General features: G+C 40.3%; 1 protein-coding gene across 1 annotated transcript; it reads left to right on the top strand.

The window, feature by feature from the left end:
- The first annotated feature begins 16630 nt into the window (after positions 1-16630).
- LOC121362891 (butyrophilin subfamily 3 member A2-like) lies at positions 16631-22589 on the top strand. The gene is made up of 4 exons (XM_041484803.1): positions 16631-16691; positions 17043-17393; positions 19666-19950; positions 22318-22589. Exons 1-4 carry the CDS (start codon positions 16631-16633, stop codon positions 22587-22589), a joined length of 969 nt encoding a protein of 322 aa, XP_041340737.1.
- The last annotated feature ends 171 nt before the right edge of the window (positions 22590-22760 follow it).

The raw sequence follows: 22760 nt of genomic DNA, 5'->3' as shown, positions 1-22760 counted from the left end.
AGCCTCCATGCAGCGAGTGCAGTTGTTCCGGCCACAATGGATGGCAGGCTGTCTGTATCACAGAAAGGGCTTTATTACCATCATTGAACCTTCCTAAAAGTGAGGCAATCTGATTTTCAAAAAGATACGTGAAACAATTTGTTAGATGGCTATTCCTTCACTTCCCCGATGTAACAGCTGAAAATATTCATGTATTAGAATTTTGGGACAAAACTGGCAATGAATTATTAAAAGCAGGAAAGTCAGGTAATAAATCTGTGTCAAAATTTGTTTTTTAAGCTATGCAGATCAGAAATATTGTAAAATCCAAATCAGAAATGCAGGAACAGCCACCTGGAGGCAATCTGAATGCCTCTGCTTCCCAAAAACCCCATTCCCCCCTCCCCGAGTTATGTTCTCCCTCTCCTAGCCCTCCTTCCTCACCCCCTGTCCCCAGACAGAGCACTCTGAAGGAAGCTACACTTCCTAGCTTCCCTCAGAAGCTCCCAATTCCCCAACCCGGAAGGTTCTGGCCAAACTCCCCAGGATTCTACCCTTCCCCACACTTCCCCGGTTTGTAATACCCAATCCCAAAAACCTTCAGTTCGTTTGAGCCTCCTGTTCCACCTCCAGAGGCTTCCCTAGAGATCCACGATGGCCGCAAACACATGGCTCCAGTCCTTCATCCTTCTCTTTCCCATAACTGCTTTCAGTCACCCAATAGCCCTTTCCTGTCGGGAACCCCTCCCGAAACCTCCCCTGCCAGCACCCAGCTGTGCTTCCCATCCCAACCCAGCTGTCCTTCCCACTCCTGCCCAGCTGTCCTTCCCATCCCACCCAGCTCTCCTTCCCATCCCACCCAGCTGTCCTTCCCATCCCACCCAGCTCTCCTTCCCATCCCACCCAGCTCTCCTTCCCATTCCCCGCTGTCCTTCCCGCTCCCCGCCCAGCTGTCACAGCAGGGAGAGGGAGAGGGCAGACCCCGAGAGCCAGAATCAGCAATAATCAGCTGTGCTCTCTGCCTCTCCTGTCACACACACATCAGATCTCCGGGGTGGGACCCCCTTCTCTTACCAGTGTACTAAAGAGCTACTTAAAGCTCAGAAAGAATTTCACAGAGACAGCGAGCATTTCAGGGGACTTCTTGAAGCTGTGCCTTCTGCTAATGCCCTAACCCCTGCTGACATCAAAGAGCTTTTTTCCTGCCTGCTATCCCAAACTGAATACCTCTTATGGGAGACAGAATGGAAAAAAGAAGTGAGAGCCAGTTTACCAACACTACGGGCTGGCGAGGACACTTCCAATGATGCTTGCGGTAGCATGACATCGGTGGAACTCCTCTGTGGACAAGGAGTGGGAGGACGAAGCAAGTCTGAGTTTGCTTTCTGGGGGGGGAGCTTTTGGAGGTTTTCTTCCAAATTTGGAGGTTTTCTTCCAAATTTGCCCTAAACCAGGACAGATGGTCGCCGACTGCACCTGGGATTTTCAATATCTTGTGCCACCCCACTGTAGTTTTATTGATATTAGTTAGAGTCACTTTAGGGTTATCTTTTATAGGCTAATTTGGAATTGGAGAATACTACAGCAAATAGCAGTGTTGACCTCCTTATCAAATGTACATGGCAAAGCATTCAGAGACACCTGTTGTCATAGCAATTTGTACAGAGTAAAAGAATTTCCTTGTTTCTAGAAATGGGGGGAATGAAACAGGGGACTGGAAATTTAACTCCAGGTAGAAAGCAATTTTTTATTTTTTTGTTTAGTCTTTTAACTTGTGTGCTCACCAAAAGGCCTGCAGAGAGAGAACAAAGGAGACTTAAGGCTACTCAGAAAGAAATGCTGAAGAGAGACAAGAAGCAGCTCCCTGCTGACCTTGAGACTGAAGCAAACAGAAAAACTGAACCTGGGTTATAAACATCACATTACAACTGCATGACTGAAGAACTGGGCAGGCTCATAAAATTGATAAGACTGTTTAATACATATGCATATGACTTTTATGCATATGCTACAGGTTAGGGGATAAAGTAGACTTGGGAATTTTTGGGGGTGCTCTTGTCCTTGGGGGGCATGTCCAGCGCTGAAATAAATCACACCAGCTTTACAACTTTCACAAGTTGTGGAGTTTTTTTCCACTAATCACCCACCACTTGCCACTGGGTTATTTTGAGCCAATCATCTGTTCCTCTGGTCTGCTACACCACTTAGACCAATTAAGGCAGTGAGAGAATTCAACCAGTTTAACTAGATAAACCAATTAAACTTGTTCAGTTAGATGAACCAGTTAAAGCAGTTGAACCAGTTATAAACTTATTGTGGAACCATTGGAATAATTTTAAACGTTTAAACCAGTTGAGTTAGCTCTGATTAGACAGATTAGATGAAATTACTTAAATTACATAAATTGGAGAAATCAATTAAACAAGTTACATTAAACAATTCAGCCAGTTAAGCCAGTTACACCAGCTAAAGGTGACAGGTCCTAGGGGACTTTGCCCTGCACTCACCACCAGGAAGTTTCTTCCATTTTACCACCAGGAAGTTGTAACAGGATTTTTGCAGCCAGGGGAAGGCTGGGAAGGACAGCCAGGACATTCCCAATGCCAGTGGAGACCCAGAAGGTGCTCAGAGGGGGAGACAACAGGAAGGCACAGGAAGGATTGGTCTGCTGAGCAAGGTCAGGGGCTGGGGTGGAGATTCTGGATCCAGGGTCTCCCTGGATCCAAGGAAACCCCAGTGCTGAGGAGAGCCCGGGACTGAGGAAACCTCAGACTGAGGAGAAGATTTCAGTGCTGAGGAGACCCTGGATCCAAAGAGACACCGAATCTGAGACGATTCCAGATCCAAATTGATTCTGGATCCAAGAAGTTTCCAGAGACAGGAACAAGATTCCAGAGCTGAGAATATTCTGAATCCAAAGAGAGTCCAGAGCTGAGGAAAAGATCCTGGATCCAAGAAGAAAATTTTGGAACAAAGAGACTCTGGACCTGAGGAGGAGTCCTGGGAGTGAGAAGATTATGGATTCAAGGAGACTCCAGAGCTGAGAAAATTCTGTCTCCAAGGACAAGATCCTAGAGCAGAGGAAACCCCAGACTGGAGGAGTAGATTCTGTCCCCGTGGAGCAGCCAATCGCCTGCCAAGATGTGGAAATTCTTGGAGCGGACTGTGGAGATCCAGATATCTAACAGCACCCGGCATGTCACCTTGGAGAACCCCAGGTGAGGGGAAGGCACAGGAGGACCCCTGGGGTGGGGTCATCATCCCATGATGGGAGCATCTCCTCGGGGTTGGTCCATCTCCCACCATCTCCCAGTAGCGCCACCATTACCTCCCGTTGGTCCCAGCACCTCCCAGTGCTGGTGATGATAGTAAAAGATTTTAAAATCATAGAAAATTCGGGGAGTTAGAAAGAAAGCTAGGCTTAGTAGGCCCTGGGAAAATGTTAAAAGTGGGCCCTGGGAAATGTCAGGTCTTGTGTTTGCCAGATCATGTGAAATTTCACCTGCGTAACCAGTATATGATAAATTATATAATTGTTGGATGTTATTGTTTAGATGTAATTATTGTTTAACCGTAAGAAGAATCATGAGAAACTATGTTCAAGGGTTTGAGGGGGGATCACGAGAAACCTATGCTTGGATGAAATCAATGTGTACAATAGAACAATGTAAGTTTAATCATTAATATGTAGGTTATATACCGACAGAATATAAAAATAGAATATATATTCTATCATTATATAACGATAGAATATAAAAACATGCTCATCCCGAACCCATGGCGGAGTCAGATTTGGGTCTGTACCCCTGGCGCCCAGAGCTCTTCAATAAAAGCATTCAATCACTCCGTGATTGAATTCAATCACGCATGATTGAATTCAATCATGCATTCAATCACTCCGTGATTATGTGTTCCCCAGCACTAACGGTGGGACTGTCTCCTCCTGGTTCCACCACCCACCACTCGCTCCACGACAATCCCCCGGCGGTCTCGCCGTCCTCCCCTGACGGCACGGCCCCGTTTCTCCTCCCCAGGACCTACTTCTACAGCGGGCACAGCTCCGTCCCCCCCAGCCCTTCTGTGCCCCCAGGCTCCTCCGACGCCTGCCGGTTCTCCAGCCCCCCGTTCCACGGCTGTTGTGGAGTCCTGGTCTACGAGGCCACCACCTTCACTGTGGCCATCTTCTTCTCCAACCCCCTGGACTACAACCGGTTTTCCATGGAGCTGGGCCTGGAGCTGTCCCTGGTCAAAGCTCACCTGGGCAGGTTGGAGGACACCTACAACCGCATGTCCCAGATGAGGACATCCTTCACCACCAGTGGGACAACTGTGTGCTGCCGTGCCACCCTGGACACCTGCCAGGAGCCCGTCCAGGTGAGTGCTGGCCATGTCAAGGTGACAGCCACCATGTCCAACACACGGAGGTCCATTATCAGGGTGGTTCTGCAGGAACAGGAGTGCTCAGGGAAGGAAGCTGGAGAGAGACTTCCATGCCACGTGATAGCAAAGGAATTAATTTAGTTTTTACTGTGCCTGTGAACTTCTAGCAGAGAAACAAGGCACACAAAAACTGCTTTCCCAGCAGGAACAGTTGGAAGACAAGAAGAAGACATCCAGCTCAAGAATGTACTAATAGACAAAACAAGGACTGAATCTGGGAAGCTGGGGTGGGCTTTGTGGTAATGGGTAAATTGTAATATGTAAATTGCTTACTTGTAAAATCCTCTGTGCACAGACGGTTAGGAGTATCCTTCATGTGACCTCAGGCCTGAATAAATTATGCCCTCTTTAAACCAAATTAGCGTTAAGGAGTCTTGTTCCAATATTTGGGAGATTTTGTGGCAGTAAATTGGAGAGCCAGCCAAGATCAGCCTAGAGCTTCAATGAATCTACGGTCCACAGATCTCCAGCCAGCACTGAGGAATTTTCAGGGAGAACCTCAACTTTAGGCCTTCAGGGACTCGAGGCAAGATCCCTGGCGTAAGTGAAGGCATCATTTAAATTGTTTTTCTTTGGGTTATTGACAAGGGATGCAAATCCCCACACAGAGTTACTGGTAAGCGGGGTTTGAGTCTCCCACAACAGGGTTTGAGTTCCCTGGGTAAGATTATCAGGGAGAAGTTTGAGTTCCTGACCTCAGGGGTCAGAGTCTCCCCTGTCTGGAGTTCAAGTCCTCAAGAACTATCAGAGGTTTGAGTTCCCTATATTATAGGAAATATAGGGAATATTAGGAAATATTATAGGGAATATAGGAAATATTAGAGGTTGTCCCCAGGAGGTATCAGGAATCGTTGCATCAGGTCAAGATCATAGTTTAAAGAAAAATCGTTGTTCCTCTGTCTTGTAGCTGCCACCAGCTTGACTTGGAGGGAGGAAGGAAGAAAAAACATTTACAACTGAAGCCTGGCCACGGCTTCATCTGGAGCCACTTTTGTGGTGAAGACTGGCTAATTCCTTTGCACTCCTCGCATTCTTTGCATTCTTCTTGAACTCTGAGAGTGTGTTCATGTACGAGGGTACAGCTGATGTGAGTTTGCCAGCACATCAACATGGGGATGCCCATGATATAAAAATTCATTTGCAGAGAGAGTGTTGAGAGTGTTGGAGCGTGATTGAGTGTTTGCTGGTGTTTTGGAATTGCTTTATTTTTGTGTGCCTGGCTGAGATGGCATTTGTGGACTTGAAGCACCCTCTTTTGTCAGTTTTAGTGATTGCAGGTTTGGCAGTCCCCTTTCTCTTCCTCTCTCCCCCCTCCATTACTAAGCTGGAAATACCATTACAACTTTCAGAGGTAATAGCTTGTATAATTGTAATTATTGAATGTAGGGCCGGTTTCTTCTAAAACTAAAGTGGGGGATGATATTCCAAATTCTCCATTGAAATGTTTGTTGAAAAACTGGAAACAGATAGGAGAAGACCCACTAACTAAACCTAATCCCATATTGTAATCAGTGGTGGTCAGCACGCAAGTTAAACTACCAGGCTAAGTGGCATGGGAACGGTACCTGAGTTTGTAACTACACTGTTTTGTAGAAGAGAAGGGAAATGGAATTTATTGCTGTTGTAGATGGGTAATGCCATGGCTGGCTCTCACAATTAAGGGATGAATATTATGTGAATGTTAAGAGAGGTTTTACTGAGGTACAGTTATGTTGTTGTGATTTATTGTTTAGACATCTTCTCCTACCTGCACAGTCCCCTTCCTCGCCTTATGGTTGCCAAGGGAGGGTCTTGGTAGTCAGGAAATGTGGAGGGAGGGCCTGCAGCTGTACCCCTTGCCTGGGGCATTTGGGGGGAGGGAAAGCCTGTTACTAGGAGGCATGGCACGACAACACCTTGTAGGAACCCAGGACACCCCTCTGGGTGCCCTGGAAGATGCCCCTGGCAGGGGGCTCAGGAGTCACGGCAGGAAGCCAAAGACACTTGGGATTTCGATCTTAACCCATGGAGAAAATTACCAACCTTGTATGAAGAATCACAAGTCACAAAAGTTTAAGTAGAGTGATAATGAATTAATCACAGGGTGAAAAGTGGAATTTTGGGGATTTTACTATAGGGGTCTAGGAGGCAAGATGGAGGGATTTGGGTGTTTTCCTATTCTTCTTCTTCTTCCCAGCCTCCATCTTCTGTGTGATGTTGGCATATTTGGATTGGTTTAGAATAGAAGTAGACAGTCTAATGTAGGTGATAGGTATTGGAAAATAAACATAAATAAAGTACACATAATTCATAGTATAAAATGTAGACACCATCGTGGGGGCGGGCAGTGTGCCCTTGACAGACCTGCTAGACAGAGCTCTGCAGGTCCAAAAAAGAATGTTTTAGATAAGAGAAAATAAACAACCTTGTGAACCAGAGCCGAAGAATTCCCACTCTTTCTTCAATCATCAGGCTGGGAAAAAAGGACTCTCGGGGTCATCCTGAACACAGGAAACCTGAGAGCACCTGACTGTTGGACTCCTGGATGCTGAGAATTTTAAACTTTCTGTGCTGAAAGGCACAGGCTCGCAAGAGAACACTGCATTTGACCTGAGGCTGTGGCGAAGACTTCCAAAATGGATTAATAGCACTGGGATTACGGGTGTGTAGTTGGTTAGAAGTGTGTAATATCACAGGGTGGAAAACTTAGAGTTTGGGGTTTAAGAATATAGTAAAACATATGAAGCAAGATGGAGGTTTTAGGGCAGAGACAGGTTGTTCTTCTGTACCTTCTTCTTCGTGGGTTTGGGTGGTATTTTGTAATTAGACAGAAAAGTCCACATTGTGGGCTTCGAGGGATCAGTCATTAGGCTAAAAGGGAAAATAATCTAGGTGTCAGTTCTTAATTGGATAGTTTAGTCTTAAAAGACCTTGTAACAAGACATAGTTAGCCATTTTGTGCCTTGCTAATGAGAGGCTGCAGAACTCACAGTTGTGAGGCTGTTTCACTGATAAAAAATAATAAACACCCGAGTCCGAACACGAAATACCATCTCAAGTATCAATCCCAACCTCGACAGAGGTAGAAAATACAAACACAGAACCCACACCTGACCTCGAATCATGTTGCAAGACAGCAGTCTCCACCAATGGATGGCGAAGAGGAGCTGACTGACAGACTTTGGGAGGGGCCAGGGTTGGCTGATGCAACACCAAAGGTATAAAAGGCAGAGCAGCCATGCTGGGGGTGAGCACATGGCAGTTTGGTGCCATGCTCCCAGCACTGTAATTCTTCCTTATTCAGTCCTTTGTTGTATTTTGTTAAGGTTTAATAAACCTTTGAAATTTTAAAAAGTGAGCGTCGTCTCTCACAATTGCCTTATGTGGATTTATTCTTTTACTTGGAAAACCATCTGGAACTGCCAAAAGAGTGCCCAGTGTTGGGGTGAATCTGGGGTAAACAGAAAGTTTCTCATGGCCTGGTAATGATAAAGGTTCCTTTCTCTCCAGTCAATCTTGAGGCATGGGTGAGATGCCTCACCTCTTCTCTACAGAGGAGATCTGGAGAGAGTATCTAAAGTATTTGAAACCATTCTTGAGACCCTGTTTGAGGGGATATAGATAATCTAGTAGATTCTACAGAAAGAGAGACAGTACTCCGGACTACTAGGAAGGAGCTGGGCAGTATAGGCACAGAGGGCAGGCTGCCAGGAACTGCTGAAGTGATTTTTGGGTACCAATTGGCAAAGGAGTTAGAGACCTGGAAGAAAGAGAACCCCAAATCTTGGTCCTGCTGTATGTTGACAACATCTTACTAGCAACTGAAAGTAACGAAAAATGCATGGAATTGACTATCAGTCTTCTAAATTTCTTAGGCCAAGGAAGCTATAAAGTACCTCAGGATAAAGCTCAAACCATGAAGCAGCAAGTTACCTACCTAGGGTTTAACATAGTGCAGCACAGCAGAAATTGGGAACAGACAGAAAAGAGGCCATCTGCTAAGTACCCCAGCATGTGAGCATCTGAGATTTAAGAGCATTCTTGGGTATGGCTGGGTGATGCAGATTGTGGGTCTCAAATTATGGACTTTTAGTTAAACCACTGTATGAACTTTTAAAGGAGACCCAGAAGAACTTTTCATTTGAACTCCTGAGAGTAAACACACATTCTGCAACACAAAGATGGCCCTAATGTCTGCACCCACTGTAGGGCTTCCAGACTTAACAAAGCCCTTTGAGTTTCTTTCGCGTGAACGACAGCACCTTGCCCTTGGAGTCCTGGCTCAGAAGGTGGGAGACTTCAAGAGGCCTGTGGGGTGCTTTTCATAACAAGACAAGGTCAGCCAGTGTTAGCCCAGATGCCTGAGAGCCATAGCAGCAACTTTCTCCTCATCCAAGAGGCTGGGAAATTCACTTTGGGACAAAAGATAATAGTGCATGCTTCACACTCTAACGACTGTATTAGGCCAAAAAGGGGGGATTGGCGTTCCCCAGGCTAGATGTGAAATGCCAGACTGTTCCAATGGAGCAAGAAGTTGAGTTGAAAGCAACCACAATGGTAAATCCAGCCCAATTCCCAAACACCCCCAATGTAAGGGGAAGAGCAGCTAACCCATCACTGCTTACAGACAACTGAGCAAGTTTATACAAGCCAAACAGACCTGCAGGACGCAGCAGTTGACAGCCCAGAGATAGACCTTTTACAGGTGAAAGTAGTTTGGTGCAAGATGGAAAGCAGAGAGCTGGCTAAGCAGTAGTCAGGCCAACCAAGGTAATAGAAGCTGCCCGTGGACACCTCAGCACAACGGGCAGACCTCGTAGCGCTATGAAAAGCCCTGGAACAGGCAGCAAGAAAAAGAGTAAAGATATGGACTGACTCAAATCACAGAATCACAGAATAATGAGGTTGGAAGAGACCTCTAAGATCACTGAGTCCAACCTATGCACAAACACCTCAATTAGACTATAGCACCAAGTGCCATGTCCACTCTTTTTTTAAACATACCCAGAGATGGTGATTCTACCACCTCCCTGGGAAGAGCATCCCAGTACTTTATTATTCTTTTGGTGAAATTTTTTTTTCCTAATATCCACCACCGTGGGGTGGTGGCCAGTCCCCTCCTGGCTCCTGCCAAATGGCTCAGCTGCCCACCCTCAGCCCTTCTCTCTTCTGCCTGCCTCCCCCAGGCTGGACAAAACGAGGAGAGAGGAGAGATCCAGGTCCCAGTCCTGGGGAAGTTGCTGGGGCATCTTTTCAAGTCATTCAAGACACAAAAGGCTGCTTTATGGCTCTGGATGGCCTCTGCAGCCACTTCAAGTTCATCTGTCAGCAGGAAGGTAGGAGCTGTGGTGGGCTGCATCCCTGCACATGGCCACATCCCCCCATTGCATCTGCTTGTCTTCCCGGGCCTTGTGATGGCCCCTTGTGTGCCGACACGAGAGCTCACGTGGGCTCTGCTTCTGTCACAGAAACTGAAATATTGCGGGCCAGAGAGAAGGATCCTCAGCGCTCAGACCTGGCTGTCTAAAATCCTTGGAGAGGAGTCAGTGTGGCTGGACCCAGCCCCTGCCACAGACCTTTCCAAACCAACAATAGTTCTAGATAGTTAATTCCGTTATATACATCATTTATAGATGTAAACAATATATATAAATTATATCTATATTATAAATATATATATAAATATGTATTATATACTTACATATATATTATATATAAATATATATAATATATGAAATATATATGAATATATGAAAATTGTATGAGTAAATAACATATATAAATTATATATATTGCTAATATATATATATGTATTAGGAATATATATTTATATATATATGTTAGATATAAATAATCTTTTTAAATTAAATAAACAACCTACATGAATCATGTAGACATGATAATGACTGCACCACACAGGTAGCTCTACCCATGAGTAAAGTGCACAATTTTTGAAGCAATATGGAAGCAATTATGTTAAAGCTGGCAGAGAAACTTGGGGGGGAAAAAAGCAAGAATTGCATGTGGGAAAAGTGAGGGGAGAAAAAGGACGGGAAACGTGAGGGGACAAAATGGGGGGGAACATGAGGGGGACAAAATGGCGGGGAATGTGAGGGGATTAAAAAGGTGGGAAATGTGAGGGGAGAAAGGGTGGGAAATGTGAGGGGAGAAAAATGTTGGGAAACGTGAGGGGACAAAATGGGGGAGAACGTGAGGGGGTTAAAAGGGTGGGAAATGTGAGGGGACAAAATGGCGGGGAACGTGAGGAGGACAAAATGGGGAACGTTAAGGCGACAAAATGGCGGGGAATGTGAGGGAACAAAATGGCGGGGAACATGAGGAGGACAAAATGGCGGGAAATGGAGGGCAGAAAGGGACAGGAAACTTGAGTAAAAAGTACAGAAAATGAGAGGCGAAAAGGGTGCAAAACAGAAGGGGATAAAAGATGGGAAATGTGAGAGGAAAGATGATGGCAAATGAGAGGGGGACAAATGGCTTGAAATGTGAGGGGGGAAAAGGGCAGGAAATGTGAGGGGGAAAAACATCAGGAAACATGATGGGGAAAAGACAGGAATCTGGAGGGAAAATGGGTGTGAAACACAAGGGGGGAAAAGGCGGGAAACATGAGGCCAAAAATGATGGCAAATGTGAGGGAACAGAAGGGCGAGAAGCATTAGAGGAAAAGTGGTGGGAAACTCTGATGGGTTGATGCTGGCCAAATGCCATTGGACCCACAAAAATAATTTACTCATTTTCCTCTGCTATAGTTAAGCAGAGGGAAGGGGAAAGAAAAGTCATGGAGTTTTCTATCATGAAATAAGGATTAGGAGAAAACACTTTAAGGGCAAAACAGGCAAACAAACCTCATGGATTCAATAAAAAATTTGAATTGGTTGTTTAAATGTGTTAAAATATTTTCTGTAAATTTAAAACCCAGTTTTATACTGTTTGATTTTATCTGGGGCATTTTTCCGAAGGCCAAGCATGGGGCAGGAAAGAGCTGAAAACAAAAGCTGGGATTGGGATCACAGAATCACAGAATCACCAGGTTGGAAGAGACCTTCAAAATCATCGAGTGGGATTAACTTCTTCCACCGGTTTACTTTTAAATGGTGGCAGACATCAGTAATCCAAAAATCTGGGGAAAATTCCCTAAGATGTCTCTGATTTTGTGGGGAAAAGCAGGAATTCCAGCCCTAACACCTCAACTAGACCATGGCACCAAGTGCCACATCCCAACTTTTTAAACGCATCCAGAGATGGTGACTCCACCTAAACCTCCCCAGGAAAAAACATTCCAATATTTTATCACCTTTTCTGTAAAAAAACTTTTTCCTAATATCCAATTAATATCTAATTAATATTAGTTATAATATTTAATAATAATTTCCATTATTCCAGACCGGTTTTCAAGCACTGATGTTTCTGTTCAATGATTAACCTGAGGGTAAATTCCCTTTTCTGAGAATTCGGATGAACAAAGGAATAATAGGAAGGATTAAAAGCTTTGGAGCCATTTCCGTCTTGTTTTTGATTAATTGCTGGTTTATGTTCCTTTAAATAAAGGCAAAATCTCTCCAAACTAAACTAAAAACTAATTCAAGAAAGGAACAACAAAATAAATTCCAAGGAAATTACAACCAACAATTCCCCTTATAAAGGACCAAAATCCCAGTTATAAGTCAGATACAGGCATGAGCAGATTGTTTAATTCGTTCAATTAAGGCAGATCGTTTAATGTTAATTTAAAGAAATTAACATTAAATTATCATTAACAACCTCACTTGAAACCACCCACAAATAACAGGAATTTCCGTTGGGGCAAAAATCCCCTTCATCCTGGAATCATTCTCTGGGGAATATCAATAAAAAGCCCCCAGCTCAGTATTCTCCCAAAAATCCTCACCCTGGACATTTCTACTCCAGCCAGATCCAGAATATCCATGTTGAATTCCATGTGGATTAGGGAGTTGAGGAATTTTTGTGTTCCCTGGACATGGACCTTTTCCACATCTGCGAGGGAACAGACTCCAGGAACCCCTGCACTAAATCCTAAAGAAGCTTGTAAAACAGACTTTAAATCTTTTAAAAGGGATTTTTTTTAAAAAAAAAGCTTTGAAAAGGGACTTTGCTCACAAAAGACTTTTTTTTTTCCCCCTCAGCTGCAACATTCCAGCTGATCTCAACAGCCTGGGTCTGGAAATTCCAAAGGTTCTGTTTGTGGCACACCTTGATCCAAAGGGCAGCAGGAAAAGGTTTCAATTCCTCAGCACTTGCACAGGGCAGCTCCTTTTCCAGCCTGGTTTTCCCACAGCTCAGAAAACCTCGGGAATGGGGGTGGATCAGAGTCAAAATCGGGAATGCATAGCACAGAGACCAGGTGGGAATCCATGGATATCAAAAAACTGTGGGATTTACGTCCTTAATGTCCCAACATTTCCCAGGTTTGGTTATTCCTACACCAGTTCTGTTTCTGGATTAGGGAGTCAGGTTGGGCACAAAGCCCAAAATAATTGGATTTACCAGATTCCCACGCTTCAGGGCTAATGAATAAGGCAAAATTCTGGGATTTGTGGTGATTCTAGGTAGGATCAAACACAGCCAGGACCAAAAAACAATGAAGTTTCCAGGGAATGTGGGATTGGGTTTCCTTGGATAAACGTGGTGGTTTTATCACCTCCTGGATGGATCTCCTGGAATTCCACAGACTCTCCCAATCCAAGGAAGGTTTCTCCTGAAGATTTTTGTCCCTCTCCACCCCAGGGACCATCCTATAAATCCACGGGATTCATGGAATGCTGAGTTCTGGCTCTGGGTAGAAGATGAAAACCAGCTGTTTTCTGGTTATTCTGGGGTTTTTCTTTAAAAATGTTCCAAATATATTCCAGACATATTTCAGAAATTTTCTGGGAAAACTGTGCCTCGTCCCCACCACTCTCACGGGGAGGAATTTCTTCCAGGTGTGGAACATTTTCCCCCTTTTTTCACCCCTTTTTTCCCCCCATTCCCCCCCGCTTCCCCCTTTTTTCCTCCCTTTTTTCGAGATAAATCAATGAATTTTTATTGCTTTCATTTTTATTATTTTTGTTTCATTGCATTTTATTGCATTGTATTTGATTACTTTTTAAAATTTATATCATTATTTAATTATTCAATAAATTCCCAACAATTTTCCACGACAAAAGAAGAAGGAAAAAAACACCAGGAAAAAATTTCCCCCTCCTCCCCCAAAAACTCCCCCCCGCCCCCCAAAAAAAGGAATAGTCCCAAAACTAATTGGAATAATCCCAAAACTAATTGGAATTTCCATAACAAAAAGGAAGAAAACCAGGATAACCCTGTCCCAAAAAACACCCAACACCATTCCCAGGGAAAAAGAAATCCCAAACCGAGAATGGCTTTATCCCACCTCTGGAATTTTGCTTTTTTCCTGGAATTTTTGGTCTGTGAAACCCTTTTTCCCACTAAACCCTGGTGGAGCAGGGAAGGGTTTCCCGCAGGAGGATGAGGAGGAACATCCTGGCCTCTCCCAGCTCCAGGCGATGTCCGGGAAGCAGGACGGGATTTTCCAGATGTTTTCCCAAGCTCCAACCCCCTCCGGAAAACGCCAATCTCGGTTTCCAGGAACCATAAATCCAAGGACAAAGGTTGATCCCAACCCCATCCCGGGGGAGCCGCCGGGTCCTTCCCGCTCAGGTACGGAATTCCCCACTGGAAAAAAAAAAATCCTTGAATTAACTGGGATTAATTAATTGAACTGGGATAAATCCGTTCAGCAGGAATTAATTAATTGTTTTTGTGGATGGGGAGGAACACAGGGCATTACTGCCCTTTTCCCATGGGAATTGCTCTCCCACGGGATTTATCTGTGATTTGGGATGTGGAGGAAAACACAGGAAATCCCAGGAAATTGGGATTGAATCCCAATTAAATTAAATCCCAATTAAATCCCAGCTCGCTGCTCAGTTGGATCATTTATCCTCACCCAGAGCAGGAAATCCTGGGAGCCAGAGCCAGAAAATCACGGAATTCCCTTTAAAACAGCGGGGACAAAATCCTGCTGCTCCTGGGAATTTGTCTTCTTAGAATTTTTTGCCATAGAAAATGATTGGATTTGGTGATTGGAAAGGTTTTTTCCAAGTGGAGCCATTCTGTGATTCTACAGAAAGTTGGGGTTAATATAAAATTATAATATCAAAATATGATCTTGAAATATAAATTTAAATTGTTATAATAATGATCATACAAGCTATTTAATATAATTCTATTAAAATAAATATATATATTATTATATATGTTATATAGAATAGAATATTTACATGTATATAAATATAATAATTACATTGTGTATTATTACACTATAAATCAACTGTAATTATTATTAATTACTAAATTGTAGCCATTTTTGTGTATATTATTTATTGCATAAATAAATATTGTCTCATAATAAAAAATTAATATATTCTTTTCATACATAATAATAATTCTATTAAAATAATAATGTATTTCTGATTTATTCCTTTGCATATGGTATATATTAAAATCATTAAATACGATGACAAAATATAATGTTAAATCACATAAAAATAAAATCTCCAAATGTGTTAAAATATAATATCAAATATAATCCCAAAATACAGTATCAGAATATAATGCTAAATACAATATAAAAATATAGACCTGAAATATAATATTAAAAATATATTAGAATATTGCATTGGAATATAATATTAAAGTATAATATCAAAATAGTATCAGAAGAAAATGCCAAAATAATACAAAAAGCTTATAGAAAATCTAATAGCAGAATGTAAGATCAAAATTAATTACTGAAAATAGTATTAAAATATATTGAAATATAACATTAAAATTTAATATCAAAATAAAATATTGAAATACAATACCCAATTATAATAGTATAATATTAAATTAATATTATTATATTTGTAATCAAATATAATGTATAATATAAATATTGTATCAAAATGCAATATCAAAATATCTAAGTATAATATCAAAATATAATAATGTAATTTTAAATTAATATAATAATATCATATAATGTATAATAAAAATATACTGAACTATATCTCAAAATATAATCTTAAAATATAATATCAAAATATAATAATACAATATTAAATTAATGCTATAATATTTATAATTTTTAATGTTAATGTATGATATCAAAAATGGTTTCAAAATAATACCAAAATACACCGTTAAAATTTTGTATTAAAATATGATAGCAAAATCCAATAGCAGAGTCCAACACCAAAATAACATCCAAACCCCACTAAAAACTGATGTCCAAATAAAATCCAATTGGATGGAATTCCTCAGTGAAAGGGGACAAATGGGAATGAAGAATCTCAGGAGGATTTAATGGATAGATTTGAACCACACGGGGATCTGCAGGAAGGAAAATTCCTGGAATTCTGTATCCCATGGGAAAATGCATCGTCCTTCACAGATATTTCTGGTTTTTCCTCTCTCCCTCCTCTTGTCATTTCCCATCAGGAAGGGACCGAGGGAATTCCCCATGGATCCCCGGCTCTGGCGGCTGGCGCTGCTCCCAGTCCTGGCTGCAGGTGAGGGCAATTCCATTTGGGATCCATTCCCATAAAACAGCCAATTCCTGCTCCGAAACATTAATTAATGCCTAATGAGCATGCGGAATTTAACTTGGGAAAGGTTCCTTTTCCAGAGGGTGGAGCAGCTCTGCAGCAACTCCAAACATTCCGGAGCTCATGGAGCACTGGGACAGCTCTCCCAGGGATTGTTGGGATTGTTGGAACTGTCGGGATTGTTGGAATTGTTGGGACTGTCAGGACTGTCGGGATTCTCAAGATTGTTGGGATTGTCAGGATTGTTGGGATTGTCAGGACTGTCGGGATTGTCAGGACTGTTGGGATTTTCAGGACTGTCGGGATTGTCGAGATGTTGGGATTGTCAGGGTTGTCGGGATTGTTGGGACTGTCGGGATTGTTGGGACTGTCGGGATTGTCGAGATTGTTGGGATTGTCAGAGTTTTCGGGATTGTTGGGACTGTCGGGATTGTCGAGATTGTTGGGATTGTCAGAGTTGTCGGGATTGTTGGGACTGTCGGGATTGTTGGGATTGTCCTGTGCAAGGCCAGGGATTGGACTCTGATCCTCTTCCAGCTCAGGGAATTCCATGATTTTATCACCCACATCCCAATCCCACTCTGGGAGAACCTCTGGGAATGGGGATGTCCAAGGAACACCTCGCGTATCCTTTGGGATCTGGGCGCTCCCGCATCTCCCGGCACCGTAGGGATGAATTCCAGGCCCTGGGACATTTTAAACCTTTCTGGGAATCGCTGTGGGGGCGGGTGATTCCAACATGGAATTTTCCAGAGGTAAATCCCAGGTCTGAGAATTCTATTTCACATGGAATTTGCAGTTTCCGTCCATTTTTCCAGGGTTTCTCAGTGTTTTAACGGCCAAGAAACCCAAGTTGTTGTTCAAAACGCTGAAAGATAAAACCATGAGCTGCACATCTCAATTTTTTTTGGTTTTCCTCTGGATCCCTCTCCTGTTGAGGATGGAATCGATCCTGATGAAAATCCATGGGAAACACTATGTGGAAAACCAGAACTGTCCCGTTTTACCCTAAAACAGGCGGATTCCTCAGCGCTCCCAAAACTCCCGTGCTCGGGATCATCGGGGACAGGGTGGTCCTGCCCTGCCAGCTGGGATCCGTGCCCATTCCCGAGGATTTCTCCATCCATTGGACATTCCATGTTGGCCAATCCCAGCGGATCCCCGTGGGCAGCTACGACGGGAAAGGCCGGAGGGAGGAGCCGGATGAGCGGTACCGGGGCCGGGCAGAACTTTTCCATGGGGAATTCCGAACCGGGAACGTGTCCCTGCTCCTGAGGGACGTCCGGAGCTCCGACCAGGGGTCCTACAGCTGCCAGGTCTCCTTCCAGGATGAATCCCAGGAAGTGTTGGTGGAGCTGGAAGTGGCAGGTTGGTGCTGATACCACTTCTTAATTTTAATTAAAATTAATTTAATTTTACATTTTAACATTTTTTGCATTTTTGTAATTATTAACTAATAAAATATTTAATCCTTTATGTTTAGTATTTTTTACATTTAATAATTTCTATGTTTGTATCTTTGATTTTTATTTTTATATTTTATATATGGTCTTTATATTTGACTTCTTATATGTTGTAAAATATGACATGTATAACATCTTATGTTGTATATTATAAATATTACATTATATAAACATATAAATACATATGTGCATATATGCATATGCATAATATCTATACATTTTATGTATTACATTATGTATAATATTATATTATATAAATTATATTCAGTTCATTAAATTAATTCTTTTTATATATTATATAGCTGTATAATTGTATATTATTATTTACTTTTTTATATTATATAAATTATATTAAATTAAATATATTAATTATTATATAAAATACATTGACATATATAATGTTAATATATTTTATATATACATTATATTATATACATATTTATATACATTATATATATTTAATATCTAATGAATTTATGTCTATTACATCTTATTGTTATATTATTACATTATAGTAATATCTTTATATAATATATAGTGTACTTATAATGTGTTATTAATACAATTATAAATATATTTACAATATATGCTATAATATACATCTATGAAAATAAATATAAATAGTGCATTCTTTTCTATTTATACTTATTTTCATATTTATCTATTTATACTTCTGTATAATATAGTTTATATTTTTATCTTTTATCATTTTAATAAAATATAAAGTATAATTCTATATATTTATATATTTTATATATATTTATATAAAAGATAAAAGATAATTCTATATATTTTATATATTTGTTTCTCCAACTTTTATATTTCATACATTCCACAAAATGCTGGCAAATTCCACTCCCAAATCCATCCCAGAACCACCCCCACCCCTCCATCCATTTCCAGATTCTCCATTAAATCCCTCATTCCCAAGGACATTCTCAGATCCATCAACCCCTGAGAACCTCCAGATCCGATGGATCAAATCCTGGAAAATCCTCCGAAACTTTCCAGCTCCTGGGCAAAAAAACCAAGCTCCAGAAAACCCAAATTCAGTAGGATTGAAAGGGAAATACCTGGTTTTCCACAGAGGTTCCATCCATGATCCTGTGGTGACAACTCCTCAATGAATGGAATCTTCGACTCCCAAAATCCCAAATTAAATGGGATTGAAATGGGAATTCCTGTTTCTCGACAACTGCCGGAGAAGCTCCATCCTTGAACCCGCAGTGGCAACTCCTCAATGAATGGAATCTTTGACTCCCAAAATCCCAAATTTAATGGGATTGAAATGGGAATTCCTGTTTTTCGACAGAGTTTCCATCCATGATCCTGCCGCAGCAACTCTTCAATGCACGGAATCCTTGACTCCCAAAATCCCAAATTCAATGGGATTGAAATGGGAATTCCTGTTTTTCCACAGAGGTTCCGTCCGTGATCCTGTGGTGGCAATTCCTCAGTCAATGAAATCCTTGACTCCCAAAACCCCAAATTCAGTGGGATTAAAATGAGAATTCCTGTTTTTCCACAGAGGTTCCATCCATGATCCTGCAGCAGCAACTCTTCAATGCATGGAATCCTTGACTCCCAAAACCCCAAATTCAGTGGGATTAAAATGAGAATTCCTGTTTTTCCACAGAGGTTCCATCCATGATCCTGTGGTGGCAATTCCTCAATGAATGAAATCGTAGACTCCCAAAATCCCAAACTGAATGGGATTGAAATAGAATTTCCTGTTTTTCCACAGAGTTTCCATCCATGATCCTGCGGCAGCAACTCCTCAATGAACGGAATCCTTGACTCCCAAAACCCCAAATTCAGTGGGATTGAAATGGGAATTCCTGTTTTTCCACAGAGGTTCCGTCCATGATCCTGTGGCGGCAGTTCCTCAATGAATGAAATCGTAGACTCCCAAAACCCCAAATTCAGTGGGATTGAAATGGGAATTCCTGTTTTTCCACAGAGGTTCCATCCATGATCCTGCAGCAGCAACTCTTCAATGCATGGAATCCTTGACTCCCAAAAATCCCAAATTCAATGGGATTGAAATAGAATTTCCTGTTTTTCCACAGAGTTTCCATCCGTGATCCTGCGGCAGCAACTCCTCAATGCACGGAATCCTTCACTCCCAAAATCCCAAATTCAATGGGATTGAGATGGGAATTCCTGTTTCTCCGCAGCCGTCGGAGAAGCTCCATCCGTGATCCTGCGGGGCCCCGAGAAGCGGGACCTGGGCCTGTCCTGCCGCGCCTCCGGCTGGTTCCCGCGGCCGGAGCTGCTCTGGCTGGACGGACGCGGCAACGTCCGGCGGGAGCCGGCGGCCACCACGGCCACCGTGACCCCCGGGGGCCTCTTCAGCGTCGAGGGCTCCGTGCGGATCCGGCCGGGATCCGACCTGGAGATCTCCTGCCGGATCCTCAACCGCCGGCTCAACGCCTCCCGCGCCTCCCGGATCCGCATCCACGGTGGGAAAGGATTCTGGGAAAATCCCTGCCGGGGCTGCTCCGGCCCTGCTTTGATTTGATATTTTATGGATTAGTTAAGTCCAAAGGATTGGAAGACTTCGATTGTATTAGTTCTTGTTTATTGTGTTTTAAACTTCATTTTAAAAATTAAATTTTTATTTTATTTTATTTTAATTTAATTTTTTAAATTAATTTTATTTTTATTGTATTTAATTTTTAAATTAAATTTTAATTTAATTTTAATTTAATTTAATTTTAAATTTAAATTTTAATTTAATTTTAATTGTAATCTTTATTTTAATTTTATTGGATTTAGTGTAATTTAAAATTTCTTGTATTCTGTTTTAGTTTTGGTAATTATCAGCTCTGGCCAAGGTCTTCTATTGATTATCACTATTTAATAATTAAATAATAATTTAATTATTAAATTAAAGTAAACTAAATTTAGTTTAATTTAATTTAAAATTTATTTTATTAAACTAAATGTAGTTTCATATAATTTAAAATTTATTTTATTTTATTCTATTTAATTTTTGCTAATTAGTAGCTCTTGCCAAGGTCTTCTATTGATTGTCATTTATTGATTTTTAAATTAAATTAAATTTAATTTAGTTTAATAAATTTAATTTAAAATTTATTTTATGTTATTCAATTTTGGTTTGCTAATTAACAGCTCTTATCAAAGTCTTTTATTGATTATTAAAGTAAATTAAATTAAATTTCGTTTAATTTAATTAAAAATTTCTTCTATTTTATTGTATTTTGCTTTTTCTGGCTAGCAGCTCTTATCAAAGCGTTTAATTTCATTTATTATCATTTAATGATTGATTGATTGATTGATTGAATTTCATTTTTGCTAATTGGCATCTCCAGCAGGATCCAAAGGATTGGAATCACTAATTATATTGATTAGCATTTGTTAATTGATTTATTTAGTTTAATTTCTGCTAAAGAGCAGCTTCATTGGAATCCAAATGATTTAGTCACTAATTTTATTGATTAACATTCATTGATTTAGTGCTTTAATTTGATTTTTGCTAATTAGCAACTCTTGTCAAAGTCTTTAATTTTATTTATTGTCATTGATTGATTGATTGATTGATTGAATTTGATTTTTGCTCATTGGCAGCTCCAGTTGGATGCAAAGGATTGGAAATCTTTAATTTCATTGATTGTTATTTATTGATTGGTTGATTTTATTCTATTTTATCTTTGCAAAGGAGCAGCTCTTGTTGAACTCTTAAATTTGATTTAATTTTAATTTAATTTTTTTATTTCTAATTTATTTTCTAGGTTTATTTTTATTATGACATTTTAATTTTTAATGTATTTCTACCTTCATATTTTATTTTTAAATTTTATTTATCAGCAAAATTTATTGATTGATTTAATTAGAAGTAAAATAGAACTTCCCCACCTCATTCCTCCACCTGTTTTGTCTCCTAATTTACCAGTCCTTTATGATTTAATCATTAATAGAATGCTTAATCATTAATCATCATTAATAGAATGGTTAATAATTATTAAAACATATCATAAATGGAATAGCCAATCCTTTAATCTTTACTGGAATATTTAATATTAATCTCATATTTCAGCCTTAATCAAATAATTAATCATAAAATCATTATTAGATAGTTAATAATTAATTGGATTTTATAATTTTAATTAAATGTTTAACAATTAATTTTAAATATTTAACAATTAATTGTATATTCATAATTAATGCAATTAATTAAATATAGTATAAATACAGTTAATCCTTAATCAAATATCTAATCCCCAATGGAATATTTATTACAGAAATCATTAATAGAATATGTAACAACTAATGGAAAATTGAATCCTTTAATAATTAGTATTGAATCCTTAATGGAATACTTAATTATTAAATCATTAATTGTATATTTAATAAGTGATAGAAAATTAAAGCCTTAAGTAATTAATAAAACATTAAATAATTATTTTAATATTTAGTCCTTGAATCATTAACAGACTATTTTATAATTAAATTATTAACTGTATATTTAATAATTAAAGGCAAATAGTAGCCTTAAATCATTAATAAAACAATTAATAATTATTTTAATATTTAGGCCTGAAATAATTGACTATTTAGTAATTAATAGAGTATTTACAATTAAATCATTAATTGTATAATAAAAAATTAATGGAAAATAATAGCCTAAAATAATTAATAAAATAATGAATAATTATTTGTATATTTAGGCCTTAAGTAATAGAGTTTTAAATTAAATTTGGGCCTTAAATTGGTAGAATATTTAGTAATTAACATAATAGTAAATCTATACAGATTAATATAATTAATTTCATTGATTATTAATTAATTTTTGTTTGTATTCGCAGACGCGTTCCTCCCCTCCATCTCGCGGTGGCTGCAGATTTTCCTGGCGGTTTTGTTCCTGAACTTGTTCCTGATTTCTGTCATTTTCTGCCTGCTCCACAGTGAGTGTGGGCCGGAAAATCCCAAATCCGCCGGAATTGGGGAAAATCCCAAATCCCGCCAGGATCTGGGGACATCCCAAATCCCGCCAGGATCTGGGGACATCCCGAATCCACCTGAATCCAAGAAAATCCCAAATCCCGACAGGATCTGGGAAAATCCCAAATCCACCTAAATCCAGAAAATCCCAAATCCACCTGAATCCAAGAAAATCCCAAATCCCGCCAGGATCTGGGGAAATCCCAAATCCACCTGAATCCCAGAAAATCCCAAATCCCGCCAGGATCTGGGGAAATCCCAAATCCACCTGAATCCCAGAAAATCCCAAATCCCGCCAGGATCTGGG

Source organism: Pyrgilauda ruficollis, unplaced genomic scaffold, assembly GCF_017590135.1.
Source record: "Pyrgilauda ruficollis isolate IOZ18807 unplaced genomic scaffold, ASM1759013v1 scaffold676, whole genome shotgun sequence".
In the NCBI taxonomy this organism is placed as follows: domain Eukaryota; kingdom Metazoa; phylum Chordata; class Aves; order Passeriformes; family Passeridae; genus Pyrgilauda; species Pyrgilauda ruficollis.
The sequence above is the reverse complement of the archived record's forward strand: the minus strand, read 5'-3'. Positions and strand labels throughout refer to the sequence as shown.

Excerpts from the sequence above, each read along its gene's own strand:
- LOC121362891 (XM_041484803.1), top strand. The coding sequence starts at position 16,631 with ATGTCCAAGGAACACCTCGCGTATCCTTTGGGATCTGGGCGCTCCCGC. Across the intron at positions 17,394-19,665 it reads GGTGGAGCTGGAAGTGGCAG|CCGTCGGAGAAGCTCCATCC; the intron begins GTTGGTGCTGAT and ends GTTTCTCCGCAG. Across the intron at positions 19,951-22,317 it reads CTCCCGGATCCGCATCCACG|ACGCGTTCCTCCCCTCCATC; the intron begins GTGGGAAAGGAT and ends TTGTATTCGCAG.